At 41.8% G+C, this 22923-nt stretch overlaps 5 protein-coding genes across 6 annotated transcripts in view; 4 read left to right on the top strand and 1 right to left on the bottom strand.

Annotated features, from left to right (window-relative positions):
- Positions 1-7591, top strand: part of LOC134668747 (E3 ubiquitin-protein ligase RNF144A) — a 203904-nt gene extending 196313 nt beyond the window's left edge. For both annotated transcript variants that reach the window (XM_063526196.1, XM_063526197.1), the window contains 3 exons: positions 3776-3865; positions 4711-4805; positions 5454-7591. In XM_063526196.1, coding sequence (XP_063382266.1) covers positions 3776-3865; positions 4711-4805; positions 5454-5565 — 297 coding nt within the window. In that variant the 3' untranslated portion in view covers positions 5566-7591. The remainder of the gene's footprint in view (positions 1-3775; positions 3866-4710; positions 4806-5453) is intronic.
- A 1490-nt stretch (positions 7592-9081) lies between these two features.
- On the top strand, positions 9082-10693 carry LOC134668723 (uncharacterized). The gene is made up of 2 exons (XM_063526165.1): positions 9082-9972; positions 10392-10693. Exons 1-2 carry the CDS (start codon positions 9669-9671, stop codon positions 10691-10693), a joined length of 606 nt encoding a protein of 201 aa, XP_063382235.1. The 5' UTR covers positions 9082-9668.
- Positions 10694-11115: 422 nt separating this feature from the next.
- On the top strand, positions 11116-13084 carry LOC134668722 (uncharacterized). Its single transcript, XM_063526163.1, has 2 exons — positions 11116-12461; positions 12982-13084. Exons 1-2 carry the CDS (start codon positions 11277-11279, stop codon positions 13060-13062), a joined length of 1266 nt encoding a protein of 421 aa, XP_063382233.1. The 5' UTR covers positions 11116-11276; the 3' UTR covers positions 13063-13084.
- Positions 13085-18494: 5410 nt separating this feature from the next.
- Positions 18495-21927, bottom strand: LOC134668762 (transmembrane protein 223). Its single transcript, XM_063526218.1, has 2 exons — positions 21473-21927; positions 18495-19069 (listed from the first exon to the last, which is right to left on the bottom strand). Exons 1-2 carry the CDS (start codon positions 21849-21851, stop codon positions 18777-18779), a joined length of 672 nt encoding a protein of 223 aa, XP_063382288.1. The 5' UTR covers positions 21852-21927; the 3' UTR covers positions 18495-18776.
- Positions 21928-22260: 333 nt separating this feature from the next.
- The window catches only part of LOC134668769 (DNA topoisomerase 2), a 44137-nt gene continuing 43474 nt past the window's right edge, over positions 22261-22923 (top strand). Inside the window, exon 1 of the mRNA XM_063526227.1 lies at positions 22261-22456. Within this exon, the coding sequence (XP_063382297.1) occupies positions 22442-22456 (15 nt within the window). The 5' untranslated portion in view covers positions 22261-22441. The remainder of the gene's footprint in view (positions 22457-22923) is intronic.

Genomic DNA, 22923 nt, shown 5'->3' with positions numbered 1-22923 from the left:
TACCCTTTGGGTACGGAACCCTAATTAAAATGGAATACAAGAAGGTTCCAATTTCCTAACTGCAATAATGACAAGGGGTACTCAGGAGGCTCATACAAGCCCGTACGTAGCCCGCCTGATTTATAGCGTTATATAGCGTTCCGTAAAATAACTTGTTCCATCTATGTAAGAAGTTGTAGTACTTGTATCTTGGTAGCAATGAATAAAGATGATCACATTGATCACCAAGTGCGCACGCACCTAGGTTTTACAAGGTCTATCGTCGCCTTAATATTCATCATTCACCAACAGGCTTCGTCGCGGTCTAAATTTACCATTTATTATAAAATAACACATTAGCGAATATCCGTGTTTAGATTACTAAAATACCAGATTGCTCAAAATAGTCGGTTAAACTTGTAGGCCAATTCTGTATTGAGTATCTGATTTGGTTTTCATCTTATTTTGTACCACCTTGACCGCCAGCACCAATCAATGTTAGCAACTCGTGTACGTCTCTTCGTGTACGCCACTTATCCCGGTCCTGGGCTAGTCTCATCCAAAAGACTTCATCATCATCATCATCTCAGCCATAAGACGTCCACTGCTGAACATAGGCCTCCCCCTTGGACCTCCATACGTGTCGGTTGGAAGCGATCCGCATCCAGCGTCTTCCGGCGACCTCAACAAGGTCGTCTGTCGATCTTGTGGGTGGACGTCCTACGCTGCGCTTGCTAGTCCGTGGCCAAAGCCGTTGCTTAAGTCCAAAAGATATCATCATCTCAGCCATAAGACGTCTAATGCTGAAGTGCTGAACATAGGCCTCATAAGATATAAGTAATGTTAATTATGTACATTATACTAAAAATGCTGGCTATTATCTAAATTTTACAAAACGTATAACTTTGACGAATTCAACCCGTCACCTATAGGATTCTCATGCCTTCTTGCAATCGCCTCCAGAATGCTGTCGGTACTGCTAAGTCTGCCCATCAGTGGCGTAGCGTAAACTAATGTAGCCGTGGGGCCCGTGGGCGAAATCACAACTGCGAGGCCCTTTTTTTTCACTGTGCCCGCAAGGGCCTCGCGCGAGGCCCCTGTTGGGGCGCGAGGCCGTGGGCGATGGCCCACGCCTCCTCCTTAGCCGTACACTCTTGTCAGAGTGGTCGTGGTTATGGGTTGTCCTTTTCTATGTTTATTACGGCTGTTGCGATACTCCTCCATCTCTCTCTCCCACCCTATTAGCCACTAACTGCCCATAACCAAGACGATTTTTTTGCATAACCGCGTGAAAACCTATGGGATGGGCATCGGCGAACATGAGGGATGCACTACACGATGTAGGCCGCCCCAACAACATTCTGAATGCATTATTATATTGCACTCGCAGCACTCATAACCAAAGGAAATTAAAAGCTCTTGTCGGGTACTTTACCCACAGGCTAAAATTAGATAAATAAAATTAGGCAGGCTAAAACAAGATTAAAACCATATGAAATGGTTAAAAGAGAACCGGCCGGTGACTCGACGGCGACCGCTGCATTGATTGTATTAACATTAACATATTGATCGCCGTTTATTTTTACATCCGCGCTGCAAAACAAGACACAACCTGTTCTGACTGCGCAGAATTTAGATCGCTGTTTTGATGTCGTGCTGATGAATTTTACAAGCTTTTATTTAGTTTCACCTGACCGTTGTCTGTCTGTCTGTCTGTCTATCTGTCTGTCTGTCTGTCTGTCTGTCTGTCTGTAATCAAATCTTGCAAGTTAAATTTGATCCACTTCCCGGTTTCCGATTGAGCTGAAATTTTGCATACATACGTAAGTCGGATGACAATGCAATAACGTATGCGGAGTGAAATTTGGACAAAGTTCAATATTATTTGAAATAAAAAAAACACCATCCTTTTTTAAAATAATTATGTTTTTATAATAATGTATATATCAAGGCTTATAGTGTAAAAAATAGGTTACTCCCATGCGAGATGCTTTACGGCAGTTCTGTGGTACTTTGTCCATCGCTGTCGAAAACACAGATGTCGGCATTTTATTCAGCTCCGATTTTATTTTTCGAATCAAACTCTGTAGATTTTTGGGACGAAAATTATTGCAATATACTCGCCTCTTTAGATTTGCCCAAAAATCTTCTATAGGGCGAAGTTGCGGAACATTAGGTGGATTTGATGTCTTCGGTACGTATGGGATGTTTAACTCCGCCATTTTGCAAAGGGTTTTTTTGGAATAATGGCTTGAGGCTAAGTCTGGCCAAAACACTACATTTTCTCCTCTATGACTCGTATTTATGAAATCCCGCACTAATGGCAAACAACGCTCTATGTAGCGGTCGGCGTTCACAGCTAAACCTGACTCAAAGAATACAGGCTTAGGCATTCCGCGTCGACTGATGGCAAGCATAGCAAAACTTTTTTAGGAAATTTTGTATGCTCAACATATTTCACGTTCTCATCGGTTGGACCATTGGTGTTCTCAAAATAGTAATTGCCTTGCCACTCGTTTCCATCTAACGTGAAATATCATATGACTCGTCATCCATAACGCAAGTGACATTGTTTTTAGCGTAAAATATTTCTTTGACTAATTTACACAACCGTACTTTCTGAGTGATTTCTTGGTTTTCAGAGACAGTGGGCTTAACTTTTCTACATCGCTTATCAATGCCCATGTCTTTAAGATATTTTTTAACAGTTTTGCCGTCAGTTTTAAATTTTCTTCCGAGCTCTCTATAAGATTGTGCGACACGGCCGGCCGTAATTTTCTTTAATCGAGCTCTCTTAGAAACCTTGCTCAAGCTGGAATAGTTTCCAGAACCAGGCTTTCTGGCAGTGGTTTTCATCAAGGCAAAGGACGCCAGAATATTGTAAATAGTGCTTCGACTCTCACCCATTTGCACAAAATGTTCCACCACCTTTGATTTCGGCCATAGGGGATGGCTACTATAGAAATTACATACTGTTTGACGACGGCGTTCTTGTTGATTTACCATAATTACAAAATTAAACAACCAATCTTTATGAGACTTACCAAACTGATTGACAGATATATTGGCTTTACATTGACAACACATATATTTAATTTAGATTTTTGTGTTTTTATATTTTATATAACAAACTTTGACCAAATTTCACTCCGCATACGTTATTATGGTGTCATCGAGCTGATCTGATGATGGAGACCGGATGTGGCCATGGGAACTCTGTGATAAAACAACGAAACCTAATTGTGTTTGGGGTTTTTAGAATTGTCTCGATGAGTATTAGTTGTCTGTGGAAAAAAAAGTACAGTCGGCGATAAAAACTTGTACCAAAAATGAAATTTTTGCCAAAAACTTATTATTAGATCTAAATATTAGCGTCACACCCGCTAGCGGTGTTAGATTTGAGATGTAGGCTTCGAATTCGAATTTTCTGAGGCGTGACTTAAAACCACATAAGTTGCACATTTGCACAATGCAGCAATGTTACATGGCCGGCTCTCTGCGTTCCATTATGTTTTCTACTTAATATCTAATATCCTAGAGAGCTAAGAAAAGAGGTGACCTAAAATGTACAAGAGTTAAGTTTTTTGTGAGCTATGTAATGTAATTGTTTGTATCCTTTTATCTTTTTCATCGAGTAGCCATCAGTTAAAAAATAATAAAAGCTTGATGCAAATCAGCGTCTGCCTCTAATGATAACCTGGTGTTCTGGAAGGCATGGCGTCTTCAGAATATTTAGTGTTATATTTTATTTCAGAAAACTCCAATTTATTTATATGAAATAATTGTTTGATTTCAGGATGACTTCCTGCTCCGCCACTACGACAAGGGGCCGTGTAAGAACAAGCTGGGACACTCGCGTGCCTCCGTGTTGTGGCACAGAGCACAGGTAAAAATATCCTTATATCCTCTACTAGCCTTTGAGATCTTCTTGAGATGCCTATCCACCTAGTGAAGTCAAGTCAATCTATAGATGTGCACAAGTTAATGAAATATTTCAAAAAATTGGTACCTAAAGTACTCGAACATTCTGGAAGTTTTCACAAGATATTAAAATGGATCTCATTTTGGAAATATCAATCATTGTATCGTCTTCATGAACACTTTGCAAATGATGTTTTCTGAGACCTTTCATAACTCAGTTAAACGTAGAGAAAGCGACTGCTGTCAACTCCGTTGTTGTCGCCTTGTGTTGTGTGTTATTGCGACGTTCGATATTACCGAAATATATGCAAGAATTCGTTAGGAGCATATTCTGGATAAACGGGAGTCAAGTGGAGATTTATCCGGTATCATAACGGCCTCCTAGCCTAATCGGTAACTCGGTAATGACCCTGCCTACGAACCAGGAGGTCCCGGTTTCGAATCCTGGTAAGGGCATTTATTTGTGTGTTCATCACAAATATTTGGTCCCGAGTTGTATACAGGGTGAATCATAAGTCGTGAATAGGAATATGTTTTTCTAACTCCATAAACAAAGAGCAATTTAATGCCCTTACTCTTACTAAAATCTGACAAGATTTTTTTTATTATTTTTTGTCATTACGCCGCATTGCCATTTATGGCATTTGCCGTACGCCTGCCGCCCGCAACTTCCCCGCCACCCTTAGTTGTCCCGCCCCGTCGCCCCCGTATCGCGATGGCGAGGACTGAGTTAAGCGGTCTATAGGTCGATCTGTGTAAAAAATGTCCTATAATATTTATTTATTATGAATGGTGGTTGTATATTTCCAGGTGGTGGGCATATTCGCCGGGTTCGGGCTCCTCCTGCTGGTCGCCAGCCCGCTGCTGCTGCTGGCAGCGCCCTGCATCGTCTGCTGCAAGTGCAGGTGAGGACTTGACTTTAACAGAACATTCCAGAAGATTCTACTTACTAAAATGTTCTTCCTACTTGTTTTGTTCGCAAGTTCCATAACCCGTGGGAATATGCAAAATTAAATGCTTTCCATGCGGTCTTGTTCTGTGACAATTTAGGAGTTCGATAGAAACCTTTTTGATTGTGTCGATCGATCATCAGATGCGAGAATGGGAAATTAAAGAAATCAAAATCCAATTGATAGAAAAAGCAACATTGCGTTCCGCATCGGTGTTTGCAATCTGCCATTTGTTTCATATACTTACTTAATTTACACTCATTAAACTCTAAAGATATGAAAAAGAATTAGAAAAAGTATTCTTAGGCCCAAACGGAGATGGCGAGATGACCTGGACAGCTTCCTGAACAACTGGCCGGAGGAAGCACCAAATCGGGGGTCGTGGAAATTAAGGGGAGAGGCCTTTGCCCAGCAGTGGGACACTCAAATAGGCTAGGAAAATAAAAAATCTTAGAACTTCATTGATGTAGGTACCGATTTGAGCACACATGCAACACGAAATGGATATTTCCCTCGACTAAGTTCTTTGCTGGTTTGGTTATTCTCGCTCACATTATCTCTTAATTTTAGTTCAGGTTTCTCACCAGCTTCATATAATTTCAGATTATGCAACCCCAGCACGAAAAACCTCGAAGAAGTCGACGAAATTGAGAGCATAAGTCCCGGACGCGAAGACGACGACGAAATAACTCGCGCCCGGTACCTCTCCGACTGACGCAAGAAGCGCTCCAAGGAGGGCTCCGGCCGGTGGTAGGCCAGGGGCTGGGGACTCTGTGAGGTGAGCTGTCAATGGTCAAACGTAGAAGAGGGAAACAGTGATTGGTCAAACGTAGAAGAAGTGAAAAGTGATTGGCTAAACGGATCCTGGAAGTTGGAGGAGAATTTTGACTAGACTGTTAATTGCCGATGGATTTTTGTTGTGAGAAATTTTGGTCATCTTCGATTATGCAGGAAGGAAGAAAAATCTATTGACTTGTGTAAATAGGTTTGAGCCAACACTAATAAGAATCTGGTCCAGCGGAGGTAATCTTCAAAGGAAGAATGGCCATAAATCCTACACAAGGACCTTTCAATTCAATCTTTCTGTAGGTTGATTTAAGTACCTACTTAGTTTTGACGGACAACCACTGAGTGTTGACAAATGACGGGCTGAATGAGTCAAGATTTTATGAAGGGGCCCACAGATTACCAGTTCGCCGGACGATATCAGCCTGTCAATTGTTAGGAGCTGTCAAATTTTGCTTTTAACTGACAGGCCGATATCGTCCGGCGGATTGATAAACAGTGGGCCCCTTATCAGGGTGTTGATTATTTTTCACGAACACATAATCTTGTTCGAACGTTCAGCCATTGACATTCGTGTAGAGATTTTTGCCAAGCGAATACCGGCGCCGTAAACTGAACACTATGATTATTGTATAAATACTTACTAGATTCTGGCCAAGGTTATGTATGTGACATTGACTTCTGATTGCAGCAGACTCAGAAAACGAAATTGGAGGCATAATAAAGCCGTACATATTAAAATCTATTCAAAGAAGAGCTTAAAAGGATAGTTGCTTCAAATTTCGTTTTTTAGTTTTGCTCAGGGATTAAGTATTTGTAAAGAACTGTGTTCAGTCGACGCCAAAGATATATGTTTGCCTTTTTCGCCTTATTACAAAGGAGTAAGGTGCAAAAGTGTATACATATATTTGACGTCGACTGTTCAAGCCACTATTGTATTTACCTAATGTTGCATGTTTGTACATCGCTGTTTTTTGTGATTACTGACGATGGACTAAGAAATCCTGACCGTAAATAAAAACTGTCAGTTCAAGGTCGTTTTTTCAATTGAAAGTTGTGTAATTTGTATGACTTCTTGACTTGGCTTGTAACAACTAAAGCCTTATTTTGATCTCTGATTGGTATTTGGACTTTTGGCAGATTGTAATGAATATACCTACATTTTGTGGCAGTAAAGATTTTTATAAATGTACTGCCTATATGTACTTTAAAACAGCTTATAGCTCACATATTGATTTGAAGCTTATTTTATTTGTTTGGGGTTGGATGGGGTAAAGAGACTGATATCAACGGATGTGTACCTATTCGAGTGCCAATGTTTTTCTTTCCGATTTCCACTAATGCCAATTTATTTACGCTTTTCGCCAACTTTTGGTCCTTTCGACTGCGTCAATTATATTGACAGAAAACGTTAACTTGTTATGTTGACAATGTAATTTATGTAGCGGTGAAGAGAATTTGATAAATGGCGATAGCACAATTTTAAATTTGCGCCAAAATTCTTTAAAAACAATTAAAAAATGGTACACTTATTTTAGAAAATATAATAAAATGCACCTGTTTTCTTTACTTTTGAATAGTCAGCAGCTGAAGTTGCTAAGCGGGCGAAGTGTTCAAAATGAACTGAACATAAGGTAAGAGAACATAGCGTGTGTTGGTAATTTCGAACATTTCAACCCATTTAGCTACTTCTGATGTACCTGTATAATTAATATACTTAATGTCTTCGACAACGAATCTTTAAAGGATTTTGGAAGTTTCTCGAACGATTTAAATTAAAGATCATGGGCTTGTACCATGATTTTTCAACCATTGAGCTGCTGTCATCTAAAGATGGCATGCTCGAATATAATGTAATTTAGGCATGGATGTTAAAAGTGGAACTTAAAATATTAACCAGGTAATGATGGATATTTATATGTATATTTTTTATAAAATATAGTATGCAAAGCGTACTTGCGTATTGTTTGATTAATTAACACGTTTATGAAAAGATACTTAGGCTTGTTACTTCAAATCTAACTTCGATATTATATAAAATAAAGGGAACTTTTCTTATGAAATATCAGTCTGTCATACAGTCATACCTGATCTGCCTAGTTCAGTACACATCTCATATTATTAGACTGATATTTCATATAACATATAAAAGAAGCCCCGGCCGTAAAAGTGTTAAAACACTTTTATTGCTAAGTTGACTAAATTTTAGCTATTTTTGGGTTCTTACTTAGCAATGAAAGTGTCAGCTATTTTTCCCTAAAATAGGCTATTACTTATATAAAAATCGTCTAGATTTCTACATAAAACACAAAAAGTTTTGACAAAGCACAAAAATAAAAACATTTAAAAAAATGATCTATTATAGTCCATTTTATTAATAACTACTTACATATGTATTTCTTTATCAAGGAATTCCTGCATCACAACACTTTCGTATTTCCTCAAATTCTTTTTAAGAAAATGAAAGAAAGTACCTACAGTGAAATATAAAAATAAATAGTGTTAATAAAGTGGACAGTCGTTCTTCTGAAGGTCTATGATTGTCGCGTTATTGCGCGATAAAGCGTTCGTCTCTTAGGGCCCCCCCACATCTGGCGTCTTTCGAGCGTCGGCGTCTGTCGGCGTCGGTCCAGCGCTATGGAAAATGACGTCGCTGCGCAGTTGCGTCGACGCTGCGTCGACGTTGCGTCGACGTCGGCCATAGAATTGTAGATGCCGACGCTCGAAAGACGCCAGATGTGGGGGGGCCCTAACTGTGTAAACAAACCGCTATACTGAATTCATCATTCAGTGACAGTTTCAATATGGCGGTTTGTTTATATAGTTAGCAAGTTCCATAGAATAACACTTTACTTTATCGTATGGTAATGCGAGAATTATACTCCCGAACTTTCTCTTACATCGATAATGAAATTATAAGATTTCTTCTCAATTTAGATTTGTTTACGCCAAGTGCAAGCACCTTTCACATGTGCCGTGTGCAATAATCGTAGGCCAATTTCCTAGAGGCTCAAGCGTAACTTAAATGGTATGTCACTACATTCATTATGGTAAAACTTCATATCGATGGATTCTATTTCCGGCCAGGACGATTCGGAGCGTTGTAGCGAACGCACGTAGGTTGCATTCCTGCCGGGTTTGAAGCTAGACTTGGCCGCAGCCATTGACCACGCCGCGTGTGTTTTCAGTATAGTTATTTTCTAAGAATAGTAGTTGTCGTGTCACGATTGTCACGCATCAGGCGTCAGTGTACGAACGAATTAGTGTAGATTAACGTAAAATATACGTGCATGTGAAACATTGAGTTTCTTTTCATCGCCACCCTACCCGAACCACCCAGGCCGGAGCGGCCAGGGTCCTCAGCGGCATCACAGCAGGCTTTGGAAGGCCTAGCTCCTACCGGACCACGCGAGGCGTCACACCGGAGCGGTGGAGGCGCTCCTCACCAGCAACGAGCACCAAAGGAAAGAGAAGTATCGGAACGCGACCACGGGAGTCCGGGCTAACCGCCTTGTGACGTAGACATTTTTGGTGGCCCATGAGGGGAGGAATTACAGCACGATATTATTGAAAGCCATCGTCATCAACGCGAGCACCGCAGCGGTACATCGCATTGGTAGCGTAATCATCGCTTCAAGTACTCATCGTGTCAGCATTATTCATTTTTGCCGTTAAATTCAGTGGAAACGGAGCCCGGTGCGGTTGGGCATAGTGCGAAAAAATCAAATCAAATCGTAATAAAAGGGAAGGCGTCGGCCGCCATTTTCTTGCGTAGGCAACGGACGGGGACCGTACAGTGCGGAGTGCGGCCATCTTTAGCATAAGGACATTTCCGGTTCGCGGCAAACGTCAGTTTGGGACATTTAGGTTAGAATTATCTGTCAACGTCAAGTGTCGCCAATAGATTAATTAGGTTATCGTCAATATAAAATCCAACTTTAAGGTAAAGCCAAAGCCACCTAACTTGTAAACTGTTAGTCGAATAGTGTCACAAATTAGTGTCTTTCATTAATCGTAAAGTAAATTCACGTCATGTCGTTAAAGTCAATCAAGGTGCAGCTGCGCACCAAGTACCAAATGTTGACCGACTATGCTGGCACGGTCACATCACGACCTGACAGCATGGCCGCGTCGGTGGCGAAGCGGCACTTTGATCTTATTTATACTGAGTACGTCAAGGCCCACGAGTCACTGCTGGCCTACGAAGGTGAGCTCGAGGAGGAGGAACGACTTCAATACCAGGAGTGCTTCAGCGAGGTTAACCGGCTGCTGATCCAGCTAGACGAGGCGTCGGCTGGAGAGGCTGGCCAGTCACACACACCCCGTGGACAGGCAGGTAAAGTCAAATTGCCCTCTGTGCAGCTGCCCACCTTCAGTGGCAACCTGCCAGAGTGGCTCTCCTTCTATGATCTCTTTATGTCGTTAGTCAATAGTAGGGACATCTCCGACGCGGAGAAACATTACTATCTTCGGTCGTCGTTGCAAGGGGAGGCGCTGTCCATTATACAGCACCTTCCGATGGACGGACCCAACTACGCGGTAGCTTTACAGTTATTGCGGGCTCGGTATCAGAATAACAGGCTGCTGTTGGATACATTCATTAGCCGAATCATGAACCTGCCTTCAGTGGCGCACTGGAGTGCAGGGTCACGCTCAGCTTTCTATGACCCGCTCCGGGAGTCAGTCCAGGCGCTTGAGAAGCTCAAGCAGCCAATCACGGAGTGGTCATACTTATTGATTTTTATAATTTTGCAGAAACTACCGAACAGAATCAAGACCTTATACGAGGAGAGGTACGGTGGCAATCCGGAGGTGTTGCCCACTCTCACGCAGCTACTGGCGCTGTTGGAGGAGCAGTGCCGGGTTCAGCAAGCGGTCTCGCCAGCAGCGGTGGAGCAACCAACTGCGCAGCGTGGTTCCGCACCTGCACGAGGAAGAGCGGGGCCGTCGGGTCAAGCTACCAGGAAACCGGGACCGCCAGCGAGGGTCTTCGCCATCGAACAAGAGACCAATCAGGTGAATTCACCCCCTGTTCTTTGCTCATACTGCTCGAGTGACCAGCACAGCTTGTACAAATGCCCGAAGTTCCTTAACCTGGCGATTTCGGAGCGGAAGACCTGGGCTAGGAAGTCAGGCGCATGCTTCAGATGCCTGCGCAGTCACTATGCACGCGAGTGCATGCAGCGCAACTGGTGCGCACAGTGTGAGTCGTCCGCACACAACTCACTGCTGTGCGATGGTGGTGCAGCGGGGAGAGCCCCACCCATGGCAGTTGAAGCAGCTGTCCATCGGGTAAGGGTCATGCCGCTTGCCACGCCAAGCACGTCGAGAGCAGTCACGCTGCCGGAGCGGTGGCCGTCTCCCCAGCGACGGACTACATCTCCGCCGAGGGCTGCGAAGCCGCAGTCTCCCAAGCCGTCAGTACCAGACCAACCCCAAAGGAGGGAGACAGGGTCACCTCATAGTGCGCTTCAGCCGGCTCAGCTGATTCCCACCGGTCATATACCGAGGGCTAAGGTAGGCGCGCGTGTTCAAGCGGCGCAGCAGTCATTCCACTCATTGCGCTTCGGGACTCGGAGCAGTCCTGAGCCTGAACAATGAGATCAGGCCACTGTTGGTGCACCGGAGGAAAGACTACGAATGGCGCCAATTCGTGTCTCTCCTACAGCTGTGATCATGGTCAGATCAGGCAATGGGTCTTATGTTAAAGCTAGGGCTTTGCTTGACTCGGGAGCGGGGTGCTCCGTAGTGAAGAAATCATTTGTAGAAAGATTCAAAGTACACCAACAGTTTACTGGGAATAATATTTTTGGAGTAGGTGACATAAAGGTAAATGTGCCAGGCACGATTGCTAAGCTTGTATTCAAACCACGCGGGAAAACAGTGCCTATCATCAGTGTAGTAGCTACAGTCATGTACAGGGTTACGGGAAACATACCTTATTATGATACTGAGATCAGGACTCATTTGGATTCATCAAAACTTGAATTAGCTGACCCTGCCTTGGATAAATCGCAGGATGTGGACATCATTCTAGGAACGGATGTGCTCAATTATATATACACTGGTTCAAAGATACTCACTAACATTCCAGGTGTTGAGGCGTACGGCACCTGCTTCGGTCACGTGCTGATGGGGGCAACTTGGAATTACCCATCATCATTAACAACACCGACCGCCGGGACATCAGTAGAGGACTACGGCATCCATGCTACTCGGCTCGAGGACGTCCTAGAAAGGTTTTGGAGAGTGGAGCAGCCCCCCGAGGAGCGGCCGCAACACCCAGAACACCTCGAATGTGAAAGGTTGTATACCTCCACTACTCAACGTTTAGATAATGGCCAATTCATGGTGCGGTTGCCGCTGCGGGCAGACCGACCCAAGCTGGGCGAGTCTAGGGCTCTAGCCATGCGTAGACTGATTTCGTTGGAGGCCAGGCTGGCCAAAAATCCAGTATTTGCTGAAAAATATAAGGAATTCATGAGGGACTATGAGGCACTTGGTCATATGTCCAAATCAGACTTTAATTTCGAGAGCGAACACTATGTAATACCCCACCACGGAATTTTCAAAAAGGGATCCGAAAAGATCCGCGTCGTATATAACGCTGCAGCTAACTCAAGCACCGGAGTATCGCTCAATCAATGCCTTCACTCAGGCAAACCGCTTCAAAATGATATCACTCAAATATTGTTAAATTTCAGACGTCATCAAGTTGTCTTCACGACCGACATCAGAATGATGTTCCGGCAAACGTGGATACACCCCAGCGATAGGCGCTATCAGCTGATTCTGTGGCGCGAGGATCCGTCGCAGGATGTACAGGTATATGAGTTAAATACCAATACATACGGACTACGCTCCAGTCCTTTCATCGCGATAAGGACCTTACTTCGATTAGCTGATGACTGGGAAGCCCAGCATCCAGACTCACCGGCTGCTCATATCATGCGCAGAGATGTATATGTTGACGACATCCTCACTGGGGCTGATTCACTCACCGAGGCCCAAGAACTCAAATCAGAACTCATAGAACTCATGCGGAGCGCTGGATATGAGTTACGCAAATGGTCGTCTAACCGCAGAGAATTATTACAGGATCTTCCGCAGGAGCATTGTGAGATGCCTCGTCAGTTTGACACTGACGACAAGAGTTTCATAAAGGTATTAGGGATACAGTGGAACCCCATGTCAGATTCCATGTCGTATCAACTCAACATACCGTTGGGCCAACCAACGACGAAACGTAGCATATTGAGTACCATAGCTAGACTGTATGACCCGTGTGGCTATTGCGCACCAATCATATTTAGATTCAAACTGTTTTTACAATCACTGTTCACAGATGGATTACAGTGGGATGAGCCACTGTCCCATACTCAAGACCTTCAATGGAATGAACTCATTCAAGATCTACATCACTTGAGTCAGCTACAGATTCCGCGGTGCGTCACTCTGCCCGGTGCGGTGTCACACTCCCTCCACGGCTTTGGAGATGCGTCGGAGCTCGGCTACGGAGCCTGCGTGTACCTCCGGACTGAGGACGCGTCAGGGAATGTACTAGTACGGTTAGTGATAGCTAAGACTCGCGTAGCGTCAAGGAGAGTCAAACAAACCATTCCGAAGAGCGAGTTAAATGCAGCTCACCTGGTTTATAAGTTATTAAACCACGTCGCAGCGGCATACGAGGAATCAGTTCAGATTGACAGCATAAATGCTTGGTCAGATTCCAGAATTGTGCTATGTTGGTTGAACACAAAGCCTCATGTGCTACAGACTTTTGAAGGTAACCGTGTTCAAGATATTCAACAGTCAACCCGACCTATGACATGGAGGTATGTCAGATCGGAGTCGAACCCTGCCGATGTCGCATCGCGGGGGGCTACGGCGAAGGACCTCATCGGGTTTCATCTTTGGTGGAACCCAGAATGGTTAATGACGAATGAGTCACAGTGGCCGACGATGCCGGTCACCATGTCACCAGATTTACCCGGATTCAAACAGTTACATCACATTACGCCGGCCGAGAAGTCATGGGAGGAGTTTCTGTTATCACGAGTCAGTTCGTTCAACAAGCTTATCAATGTGACGTCATACGTATTGCGATTTTGTAAGAACGTTCGTTTGCCGAAAGCGCAACGGAACGTTCGCCCTACGCTAACGATCGACGAAAATCGTGAGGCAATGAACCACTGGATTAAGTACGTTCAACTGGATGCTTACAGAGATGAAATCGTGTTATTGAAAGGAGGCAAGATTGTTTGCAAGTCACTTCAAAAACTCAGCGTTTTCGTAGATGAGAATCACTTCATTCGCGTCGGAGGGCGACTGCGGCATTCATGCTTACGTTACGATGCTAAGCACCCATACCTTCTACCTAAAGACCATAAATGGACTCAAATGTTGATGCAGCATTATCACCGTACCTATTGTCACGCTTCAACGAGCGCACTCATCAATATACTCCGGCAACGTTACTGGATCCCGTCGGCGCGACGTGTGGTATCCCGCGTAATCAATAGCTGTATGTCGTGTTTCAGATTCAACGCTTCAACGCAGGCCCCGTTTATGGCAGATTTGCCAGCGGACCGAGTCACGGCGGCTCGTGCCTTTTCAGGAGTAGCAACCGATTTTGCCGGTCCCTACTGGGTCAAAAGTAGTCACCTCAGAAATGCTAAATCACTCAAAGCTTATCTGTGTGTTTTCGTATGTTTAGGAACGAAAGCCGTACATCTTGAACTCGTCTCGTCGCTGAGCACCGAGGCCTTCATTGCGGCGTTCACACGGTTTGTCAGTCGACGAGGGCTGCCCGCCTTAGTCAGGAGCGATCAAGGTACAAATTTCAAAGGTGCTAGCTCATACCTCAAGGAGGTTAGTCAGTTCTTACTTGACAACGAAATTGTCCTCCAGGAGGAATTTCGTCGCCAAGGTGTCCGCTGGGAGTTCAATCCTCCTGGTGCCCCTCACATGTCAGGCTTGGTAGAAGCCGCAGTCAAGAGTAGTAAGAACCTACTCAAGCGTGAGTTAGGGGACCGCATACTGACCTTCGAGGGTCTTTCAACCGTATTTACCAAAGTAGAATCGGTGCTTAACTCACGGCCTCTGGTTCCTTTATCCGAGGACCCATGTGACTTGGAAGTACTCACTCCGGGCCACTTTCTTATAGGGCAACCATTGCTATCGGTACCTGAGTACCCGTGGAAAGACACTAATGTAGCATGTTTATCACATTTCCAGTCTTTACAAAAGATTTCACAAAACTTTTGGGCTAAATGGCATATTACTTACCTTAATAATTTGCAAACCAGACTCAAATGGTACAATCATGTTCCTAACATGGCTTTAAATGATTTAGTATTAATCAAGGATGAAACTGCACCCCCTCTCCACTGGCGTAGAGGTAGAGTGATTCAATTATTTAAAGGTGCAGATGATATTGTACGATCAGTTAAATTAAAAACTCAGGGCGGCGACTTAATCCGGCCCGTTGTCAAATTGTGTAAATTACCAGTAGAGTGTACTTAACTGTATTAATTTATAAGTTATGTTTTGGTATTGTCACATGTTAACAACTTATGGTACCTACTGTTTAAATTGAATTTATTTATATCAAGATGACTCACTGATTTCTAATTGCAACTGTACTAGGTACTGTTTCTTTATAAGTATTTAGTTGGTTACTTGTTCTTTCATGTCACCACTTTGCTGTGGTCAATGTTTGATAGTGCTGTAAGTTAGACTAGCTAATCCATTGTGCTTCAAGGTATCAGCTCAACTCTGGCCTCCCCCCCGCAGGAATGTTTACGCCAAGTGCAAGCACCTTTCACATGTGCCGTGTGCAATAATCGTAGGCCAATTTCCTAGAGGCTCAAGCGTAACTTAAATGGTATGTCACTACATTCATTATGGTAAAACTTCATATCGATGGATTCTATTTCCGGCCAGGACGATTCGGAGCGTTGTAGCGAACGCACGTAGGTTGCATTCCTGCCGGGTTTGAAGCTAGACTTGGCCGCAGCCATTGACCACGCCGCGTGTGTTTTCAGTATAGTTATTTTCTAAGAATAGTAGTTGTCGTGTCACGATTGTCACGCATCAGGCGTCAGTGTACGAACGAATTAGTGTAGATTAACGTAAAATATACGTGCATGTGAAACATTGAGTTTCTTTTCATCGCCACCCTACCCGAACCACCCAGGCCGGAGCGGCCAGGGTCCTCAGCGGCATCACAGCAGGCTTTGGAAGGCCTAGCTCCTACCGGACCACGCGAGGCGTCACACCGGAGCGGTGGAGGCGCTCCTCACCAGCAACGAGCACCAAAGGAAAGAGAAGTATCGGAACGCGACCACGGGAGTCCGGGCTAACCGCCTTGTGACGTAGACAAGATTCGTAGTAAAAGGTCCAAAGTATTAGTAAAAGATATAGTAACTGCAATGCAGTGTGAAACAGTGCATATGTCAGGAATATTTTTTTAATCACCTGTGATTCATGAAAGGCAGTTAGTATATAAATAGTTGGACTTAGATATCCTTGTGGCATGAGTTTTTACAGCTGAAAAAAAGATCAGTGCAATACCTAACTGAAATACAAAGTACTTTTATGCTAGATAACTGTTATATAAATATCTTAAGTGAAGCAGTTTATTTTGGTTATGAAAGGTCACACGATAATGGCACCTATTTCATAAGTAACAAGTGCGAGTATAATCTACTACAAAACTACAATAGCCATTATGATTGTTACATATGAAACAGGGCCAATATTGTGAAATACATTTTCCCCATAAAAGCATGCCATAAGGATACCCGGAGTCTACATATACGTAATACGCACTGCTTTCATGTCCTGCACACAGCGCCTTAACTCTTAACTTAGATACGTTATTTATTAATGTAAATAAGGTTTAATTAATGTACTTAAATAGTCGAGGATCGGTGACGTTTTGGAAATAATAGTTGCACGCAGACGCTGCCCTGTGTAATGTAATAGTGTATATTGTATTGATGGTTTAGAATTACACAGTATAAATATTAAAAGTGTATTAATTGTAAATAAAAGTGGGAATGTCGGAATGCTGGCGGTACTTTTATACAAAGACTATAAGATTGAAATAAAGTAAGCCAATTGGTTAACTGTAAAATCTCAATAGCTTCCGTCTTTGACAGAGAAACCATCGAGAACCATAAGTTAACCACGATTTTTTGTAAGTATAAAAAGCCACTCGCTCTTATTTCCAACTGTAAACCTTTTGAATGAATCAGTCAAAATATATAAACTTCAATTTCAAAATACATACCTACATTTATTGATAATGCTTGTTAAAGTATTGATCTAAGTGTCATTTAAATTTTATCTTTATCCAATCCAGCTTAGCGTTCAAATCTACGTGTTAGTTCTTACTCAGAGGATGCGTGCAACAACTGCTTTAGAAACATATCAATATTATGCATTTTTGTACTGTTACTTGGTCTATGTTTTAATTAATTACACAAATTCCCTATATTACCTACATTTAAATACATGTGGTGAGTCATACTGATATTAAAATTAAATGTTAATCTCACGTATTAAAGTAACTATTGCGCATCTTCAGGGCGCGTAGCCAACGTGCCAATCGTTAACGCTCCGTATCGTATAGTAAAGTGTCATTCTATGGAACTTGCTAACTATGTAAACAAACCGCCATATTGAAATTGCCTCTGAATGATGAATTTACTAGTGACTTTTGTTTACATAGTTAGCAAGTTCCATAGAATGACACTTTAGTCATCTTTCTCTATCACTCTTCCTCACTAGAGCGACAGTAACAGTCGAGTTTCATTCGCTACGGAGCGTTGACTATTGCACGTTGTCTACGCCCCCTGGTTTATTTTGCACTGGAAATTTTCTAGTGTTTTTATCTACGCGTCGCAGCGCACATTCAAATATAATTGACTTCAATATGTGACTTATCATTTTATTCTCATTTAAAATAATGTTTTATTTAACCAAAAGCTAAAGTCATCGGTCCCTAAGTAGCTTGTCGTAGCAGGCTAGTTAAAGCATTTGTAGACTTAAACTGGACATGTCTGTAGGTGGCTAGGCTAAGTTATTGTACTGTACGTTAGGCTAAGTTGACTGTAAAATCACTTTCGTCTATGGTATTCACGTGAAGACTTTTTTTTTCATTAAGTTTAATATTTTATTGTGTTGATAAGACACGTTGTATATAGAAAGAAGTCTATTTTTTGTTATCGATCTATTTCTTCTTGTTTATTTTGTGTTGAGTTGAGACATACTTTCCGTTACTATAATTGTAAACGATTTAATAAAGATTTTTTTCTGACAAATCTCAAGATGGTATTTTTATTATTCCCGTGCAGTAGGTTCAGAAAACGCAGTTTTTAAAAGGTCGTAGCCTAGAAACTTTAGCACTAGATTAGCAATCTTGAGGAAATTCTCTAAATCTAAAAATTAAATTTCAAATTAAATTTTTGCCAACCATATTGTTATCTAAAAAAGCGGTACGATTATAAAAAAACTCCGCTCTCTGAATCTACGGCACCTTAACACTATTCCTTAAATCCTTTTAGAGACAATTTATAGAAAACATTACTGTTACTCATACGAGTTCTCTGAAAACTTTTCCAAGACCTCAGGCTCCCACGTGCCGTGGCTAAAAGCCGGAACATCGAGAGGAAGATGATGATGATTACTTCTTTGAGGACCAATATGCCATTATGTTATGCTAACACTACTTTCATATTGCAATAAACGTGTTAGTAGTCAAAATGAGTACAAAACTACATTTGTAACAAAGTATTTATTTACAACAGGAACAATTACATTTAAATCTACATTTTACTCAAATTAAATGCAGTCAAAACAGGATAAAAGTCATTATTATATATATGGGGCATTATCTATGAAAAGGGACCTTATTGTCGATGGCGCATACGCCGCACAGCGTCGCGCGGCATTGTATTCATATCGGAGCATCGTTAATAATGGCGTAAGCGCCAATCGACAAAGATAACGTTCATATTAGTTTTCTCCACTCTACTTTGTGGGTCTTCATATGTATGTACATGTTCTGTTCTGTGAAATCTACACGAGTGATCCATAAGTCCATAAAAAAAACTCACATAAATGGTACCAAAATTACCATTTCCTAGCCAATCCAGCTGTAGCATCGAACAAGATGGGGTTCTTGAACTCTCCTTTCATATCTAGCATATAATGCATCCAGGTATTTTTCACCTTCAAAGGTAGTTGAACCCTAGCATTCTTCCTAGCCTCCTTGCAACAGACGTTCTCTATGGGTACCTTCATGATGTGGTTGTTTCCGAATGGAGCATAGGTTACGAAGGATAGATGTTTGCCTCCCTTGTGTAGGACGAGGTAGCGGACTGACTTTAGGGTGTACATCCATATCATTGCTAGGGACCCTGTGCCTGTAAAAGACAAGTAAGTATACAAGTATGAATTTAACCTCATGCCCAATGTACATTAGGATGTACACTCAGTTTCAATGCAATGTCAACCTTAATTAAAAAAACCGGGCAAGTGCGAGTCGGACTCGCGCACGATGGGTTCCGTACCAGAATGCAAAAAAAAAACGGTCACCCATCCAAGTACTGACCACTCCCGACGTTGCTTAACTTTGGTCAAAAATCACGTTTGTTGTATGGGAGCCCCATTTAAATCTTTATTTTATTCTGTTTTTAGTATTTGTTGTTATAGCGGCAACAGAAATACATCATCTGTGAAAATTTCAACTGTCTAGCTATCACGGTTCGTGAGATACAGCCTGGTGACTGACAGACGGACGGACAGTGAAGTCTTAGTAATAGGGTCCCGTTTTACCCTTTGGGTACGGCCGGAACCCTAAAAATGAAGTAGGTAGCATTTCATTTATCACGTAAAATTTTCTAACAAATTAAAGTCAACCTAATAGGAAATACAACAAGATTCTAGCTTCCTTGACTATAATTTTGTTTGGTGGGCGGCACGAGGATAAAACACATTGTTACAAAATTAAAGCCAAGGTTTTGATGGCAAGTAAAAACTGTGCCTTTTGGATGCTTGCAATTGTGCAGGTTGGTGGGTAGGTAGGTTGACATTACGACCAGTGGCGGATTTCCCATAAGGCACAGTAGGCCCGGGCCTAGGGCGGCGAGATATTAGGGGCGGCAAATTGTGACAAAAAATTTGCTGATGATAACAAAAAATAACTCAAAATTAGGCCAGGCAACGAATTCTCAAAAAAGGCTTGAAACACAATTTTTAACTATGTACCTAACTTTATTTGGACTATCTAGTAGGTGAACATATCAAAAGTCCCCGGCCGTAGCCTTTGAGCCGGGGGAAGAGAGAGATTTGAAGGTCACATTTTTCAGTTTTTCGCTTATATCTCGGAAACTATGCGTTCTTACAAAATGAAAGTTGGTTAAACTTGCTACAAGTTACAATTTTTACGATATCTGGAGGGCCCTCCACACTTGTGCGCGAATCGCGACGCGAACCCGCGAACGCGAGTGTGGCGTCGATTTCGCATATTGTTGACGCCTTCGCGCCTTGTTCCCCGTTTATACCTACGGGTTCCGTACCTCAAAAGGAAAAAATGGAACCCTTATACTCGTGCGTCTGGCTGTCCGTCTGTCACAGCCTATTTTCTCCGAAACTGCTGGACCAATTAAGTTGAAAGGCACACATATGTAAGTTTGTGACCCAAAAATGGACGTGTAACGTAAATAAATGAATTTTAAATATGGAGGCCATTTTTGGGGGGTAAATAAGAAAATTTAAAAATAAAGTTTTTCAAACTATATCGTGTTACATATCAAATCAAAGAGCTCATTGTAAGAATCTCAATTTTTTTATATATGGATAAATAGTTTAGCAGTTATTCAAGAAAATAGGCAAAAATAAGGTTTTTCTTGTTTCTTTTTTAGATTTTTTGAATGTTTTTGTAGGTACATAAAAAGTCAATGTTATTGGTAATGTCACTTAAAATGAATCCTATGATCATGTCACAAGGACGTATAGTTTCTGAGATATAATAAGCGAAAATCCGAAAAATGTAACCTTCAAACCAACCCCCCCTACTTTTGATATGTTCACCTCCTAACGAGTCCAAAAAAGTTACTAAGTAAAAAATGTGCATCCCAAGCATTTCCCTCTATAATATATCTTTCCGTTGCCTTATCTAAATGTAGTCAATATGTAGGTGCTGATGCTGAGAAAGGGGCGGCTACAAGGCTTGGGGCCTAGGGCGGCAAAGACTGCAAATCCGCCACTGATTACGACAGTAATTAAAAAAAAAATTGTAATAGAAAAATGTGGTATCTATGTATGGGATGCATACAGAGTTCCTTTCAACTTTGAGTAGTAGTGTATGATACGAGATTTTTTAAAGTAGTGATGATTTGTATAATGATAGAAATAGTTGTATATCTCCCTACTAATAATACAGCTTAAACTGCTGAACCACTTTAGATGAAAGTTGGTATGGAGATAGTTAGAGGCATGGGATAGTTTTTCTTACGCAAACGAAGCTAGCAATATGTAAAAAGAAAAAACACCTTTCAGTTTAATACAAATTAAACACACATTGCACTAGAACAACAAAAGTTGATATAAATTATACCAAACCAGGCGTGGCTCACTCTGTGATTTCGTGGCTTTGCTACAGGTAGCTAACGGTACATCCGTTCCACACCAATTTTGGTGGCTAGCCATAAGCTGCGCGTGGCGCTATCGCCACCTAGCGGCCATATCTGTCCTGATCGTAACAGACACGTTTTGTTAGAGAGTGAGTCTTCTGTACCTATAATTTATTCTGTGACCAAACTCACCGACTAGCACAGCTACGCCACCAAGCGTATTCCTGTACTTATTATCACCAAGATTTATCCTTCTATACCACGGTGTGTCGTCTGTTATCTTCGAGCGGTCAACAGGTGCATCCTTCAGCGATGTGAACGCGAACGTTCCTAAATACATCCAAAACATGTACTGCACTACTGCAAACACGTTCATGTACTTAAAATATTTAGGGTTCTCGTATTTGTACAGAATAACGTCTTTTACAACGTTGGTATTAACTTCATGCACAGATTTTGTTGCAACCGAGCTGAATGGTGCATTTATTTTGATACAGTCTCGACATGGTAATAATGTTCGGTAAGTCGCACCTCTCTTCAGTATAATTGAAGCCAAGGAAATTAATGACATGTTTAATTTAATTGGTTATGATACTTTTTAGTAATATTCATTTGTACACATAACCTCAAAACTGTGAAGAAACAAATCTGTCAGCTGTCAAGTGTCAAACTGTCAAATTCTGTTTTTTTTTTAATCATCGGATGCTTAGTCTTTTATACTCTGGCGCAGCGACCTTGTCAGTAGAAATAGGAGACAATTATAAAAAATGTAGGCCCAAAGCGTTGACTTAGGGCAAGCATTATATGCTCAAACATATATCTTGAAGGTAGACGCCCATTTCTTTTCTGATCAAATAGGTTGATTTGTTATCAATTTGTTATGTTTATGTGTTTATCCCGTCTGGACTGGCCTCGCAATAGCCGGCGTCCTATGATCATAGACAAAAGGCGTCTAGCCGTTTTTTATAGAGCAATTTGTTTTTCTTGTCTATGGGCATTGTCAGCGCGTCGTCATTTTGTGGTTGTCGTGCTATTGCAAATTATTAGAATTAAAAATGTTAACATTCAAAAGTGGTTACTAGTTACTCACGTTTTGTCTTAATTTTAAGACAATCAACATATCGCGTAGATCGCACACGCTTTATAAGCACCACGCACAAAATGGCTGATATAAAGGTGAGTGCGAAATCTTGGCGGCATTTTGGTCGGTAACGGTCAAAATTCTATTTTGTTGTTGTGTATTTCCATATTCATACTTTGACTTGATATTGCGTTAGTGCTATGGGTATTGTTGGGATATAATCTGAGTGTTCGAATTCGTATTATTTGCAACCGTTACTTATGCACTTTCACGGTACTCCATAATAATATTTATGATTAAATATTGCAACAGCTTGTTTTATTGATCAACTGGATGCTGCAATTATTTAGCTCATGGTAGCCGTTTACTCAGGCTAAACAAGGAATATGAATGAGTAATGGGGTTGTAATTATTTTTAGGAGATGCTTATTTGGGGGTTGAGGGTAGATCATAATTTCCCTCCATTTGAAGTAACGGATCATATTGATTATTGACCTTAGGGGATACCTTTTATGTAGGTCAACAACAGGAAGTACTGAAATTATTACATTTTAAATATTTT

The sequence above is a fragment of the Cydia fagiglandana genome, chromosome 11 (genome assembly GCF_963556715.1).
Source record: "Cydia fagiglandana chromosome 11, ilCydFagi1.1, whole genome shotgun sequence".
NCBI lineage: Eukaryota > Metazoa > Arthropoda > Insecta > Lepidoptera > Tortricidae > Cydia > Cydia fagiglandana.
This window is presented reverse-complemented; position numbering and strand designations above follow the sequence as displayed.

Bases quoted from the DNA above. Each gene is read 5' to 3' on its own strand.
- LOC134668723 (XM_063526165.1), top strand. From the start codon at position 9,669: ATGTCGTTAAAGTCAATCAAGGTGCAGCTGCGCACCAAGTACCAAATG. The intron at 9,973-10,391 runs GTAAAGTCAAAT...ATAATTTTGCAG, and splicing joins CACACCCCGTGGACAGGCAG to AAACTACCGAACAGAATCAA.
- LOC134668722 (XM_063526163.1), top strand. From the start codon at position 11,277: ATGGCGCCAATTCGTGTCTCTCCTACAGCTGTGATCATGGTCAGATCA. The intron at 12,462-12,981 runs GTATATGAGTTA...CACTGTTCACAG, and splicing joins ATCCGTCGCAGGATGTACAG to ATGGATTACAGTGGGATGAG.
- LOC134668762 (XM_063526218.1), bottom strand. From the start codon at position 21,851: ATGTCATTAATTTCCTTGGCTTCAATTATACTGAAGAGAGGTGCGACT. The intron at 19,070-21,472 runs GTGAGTTTGGTC...TGTCTTTTACAG, and splicing joins TGGCGTAGCTGTGCTAGTCG to GCACAGGGTCCCTAGCAATG.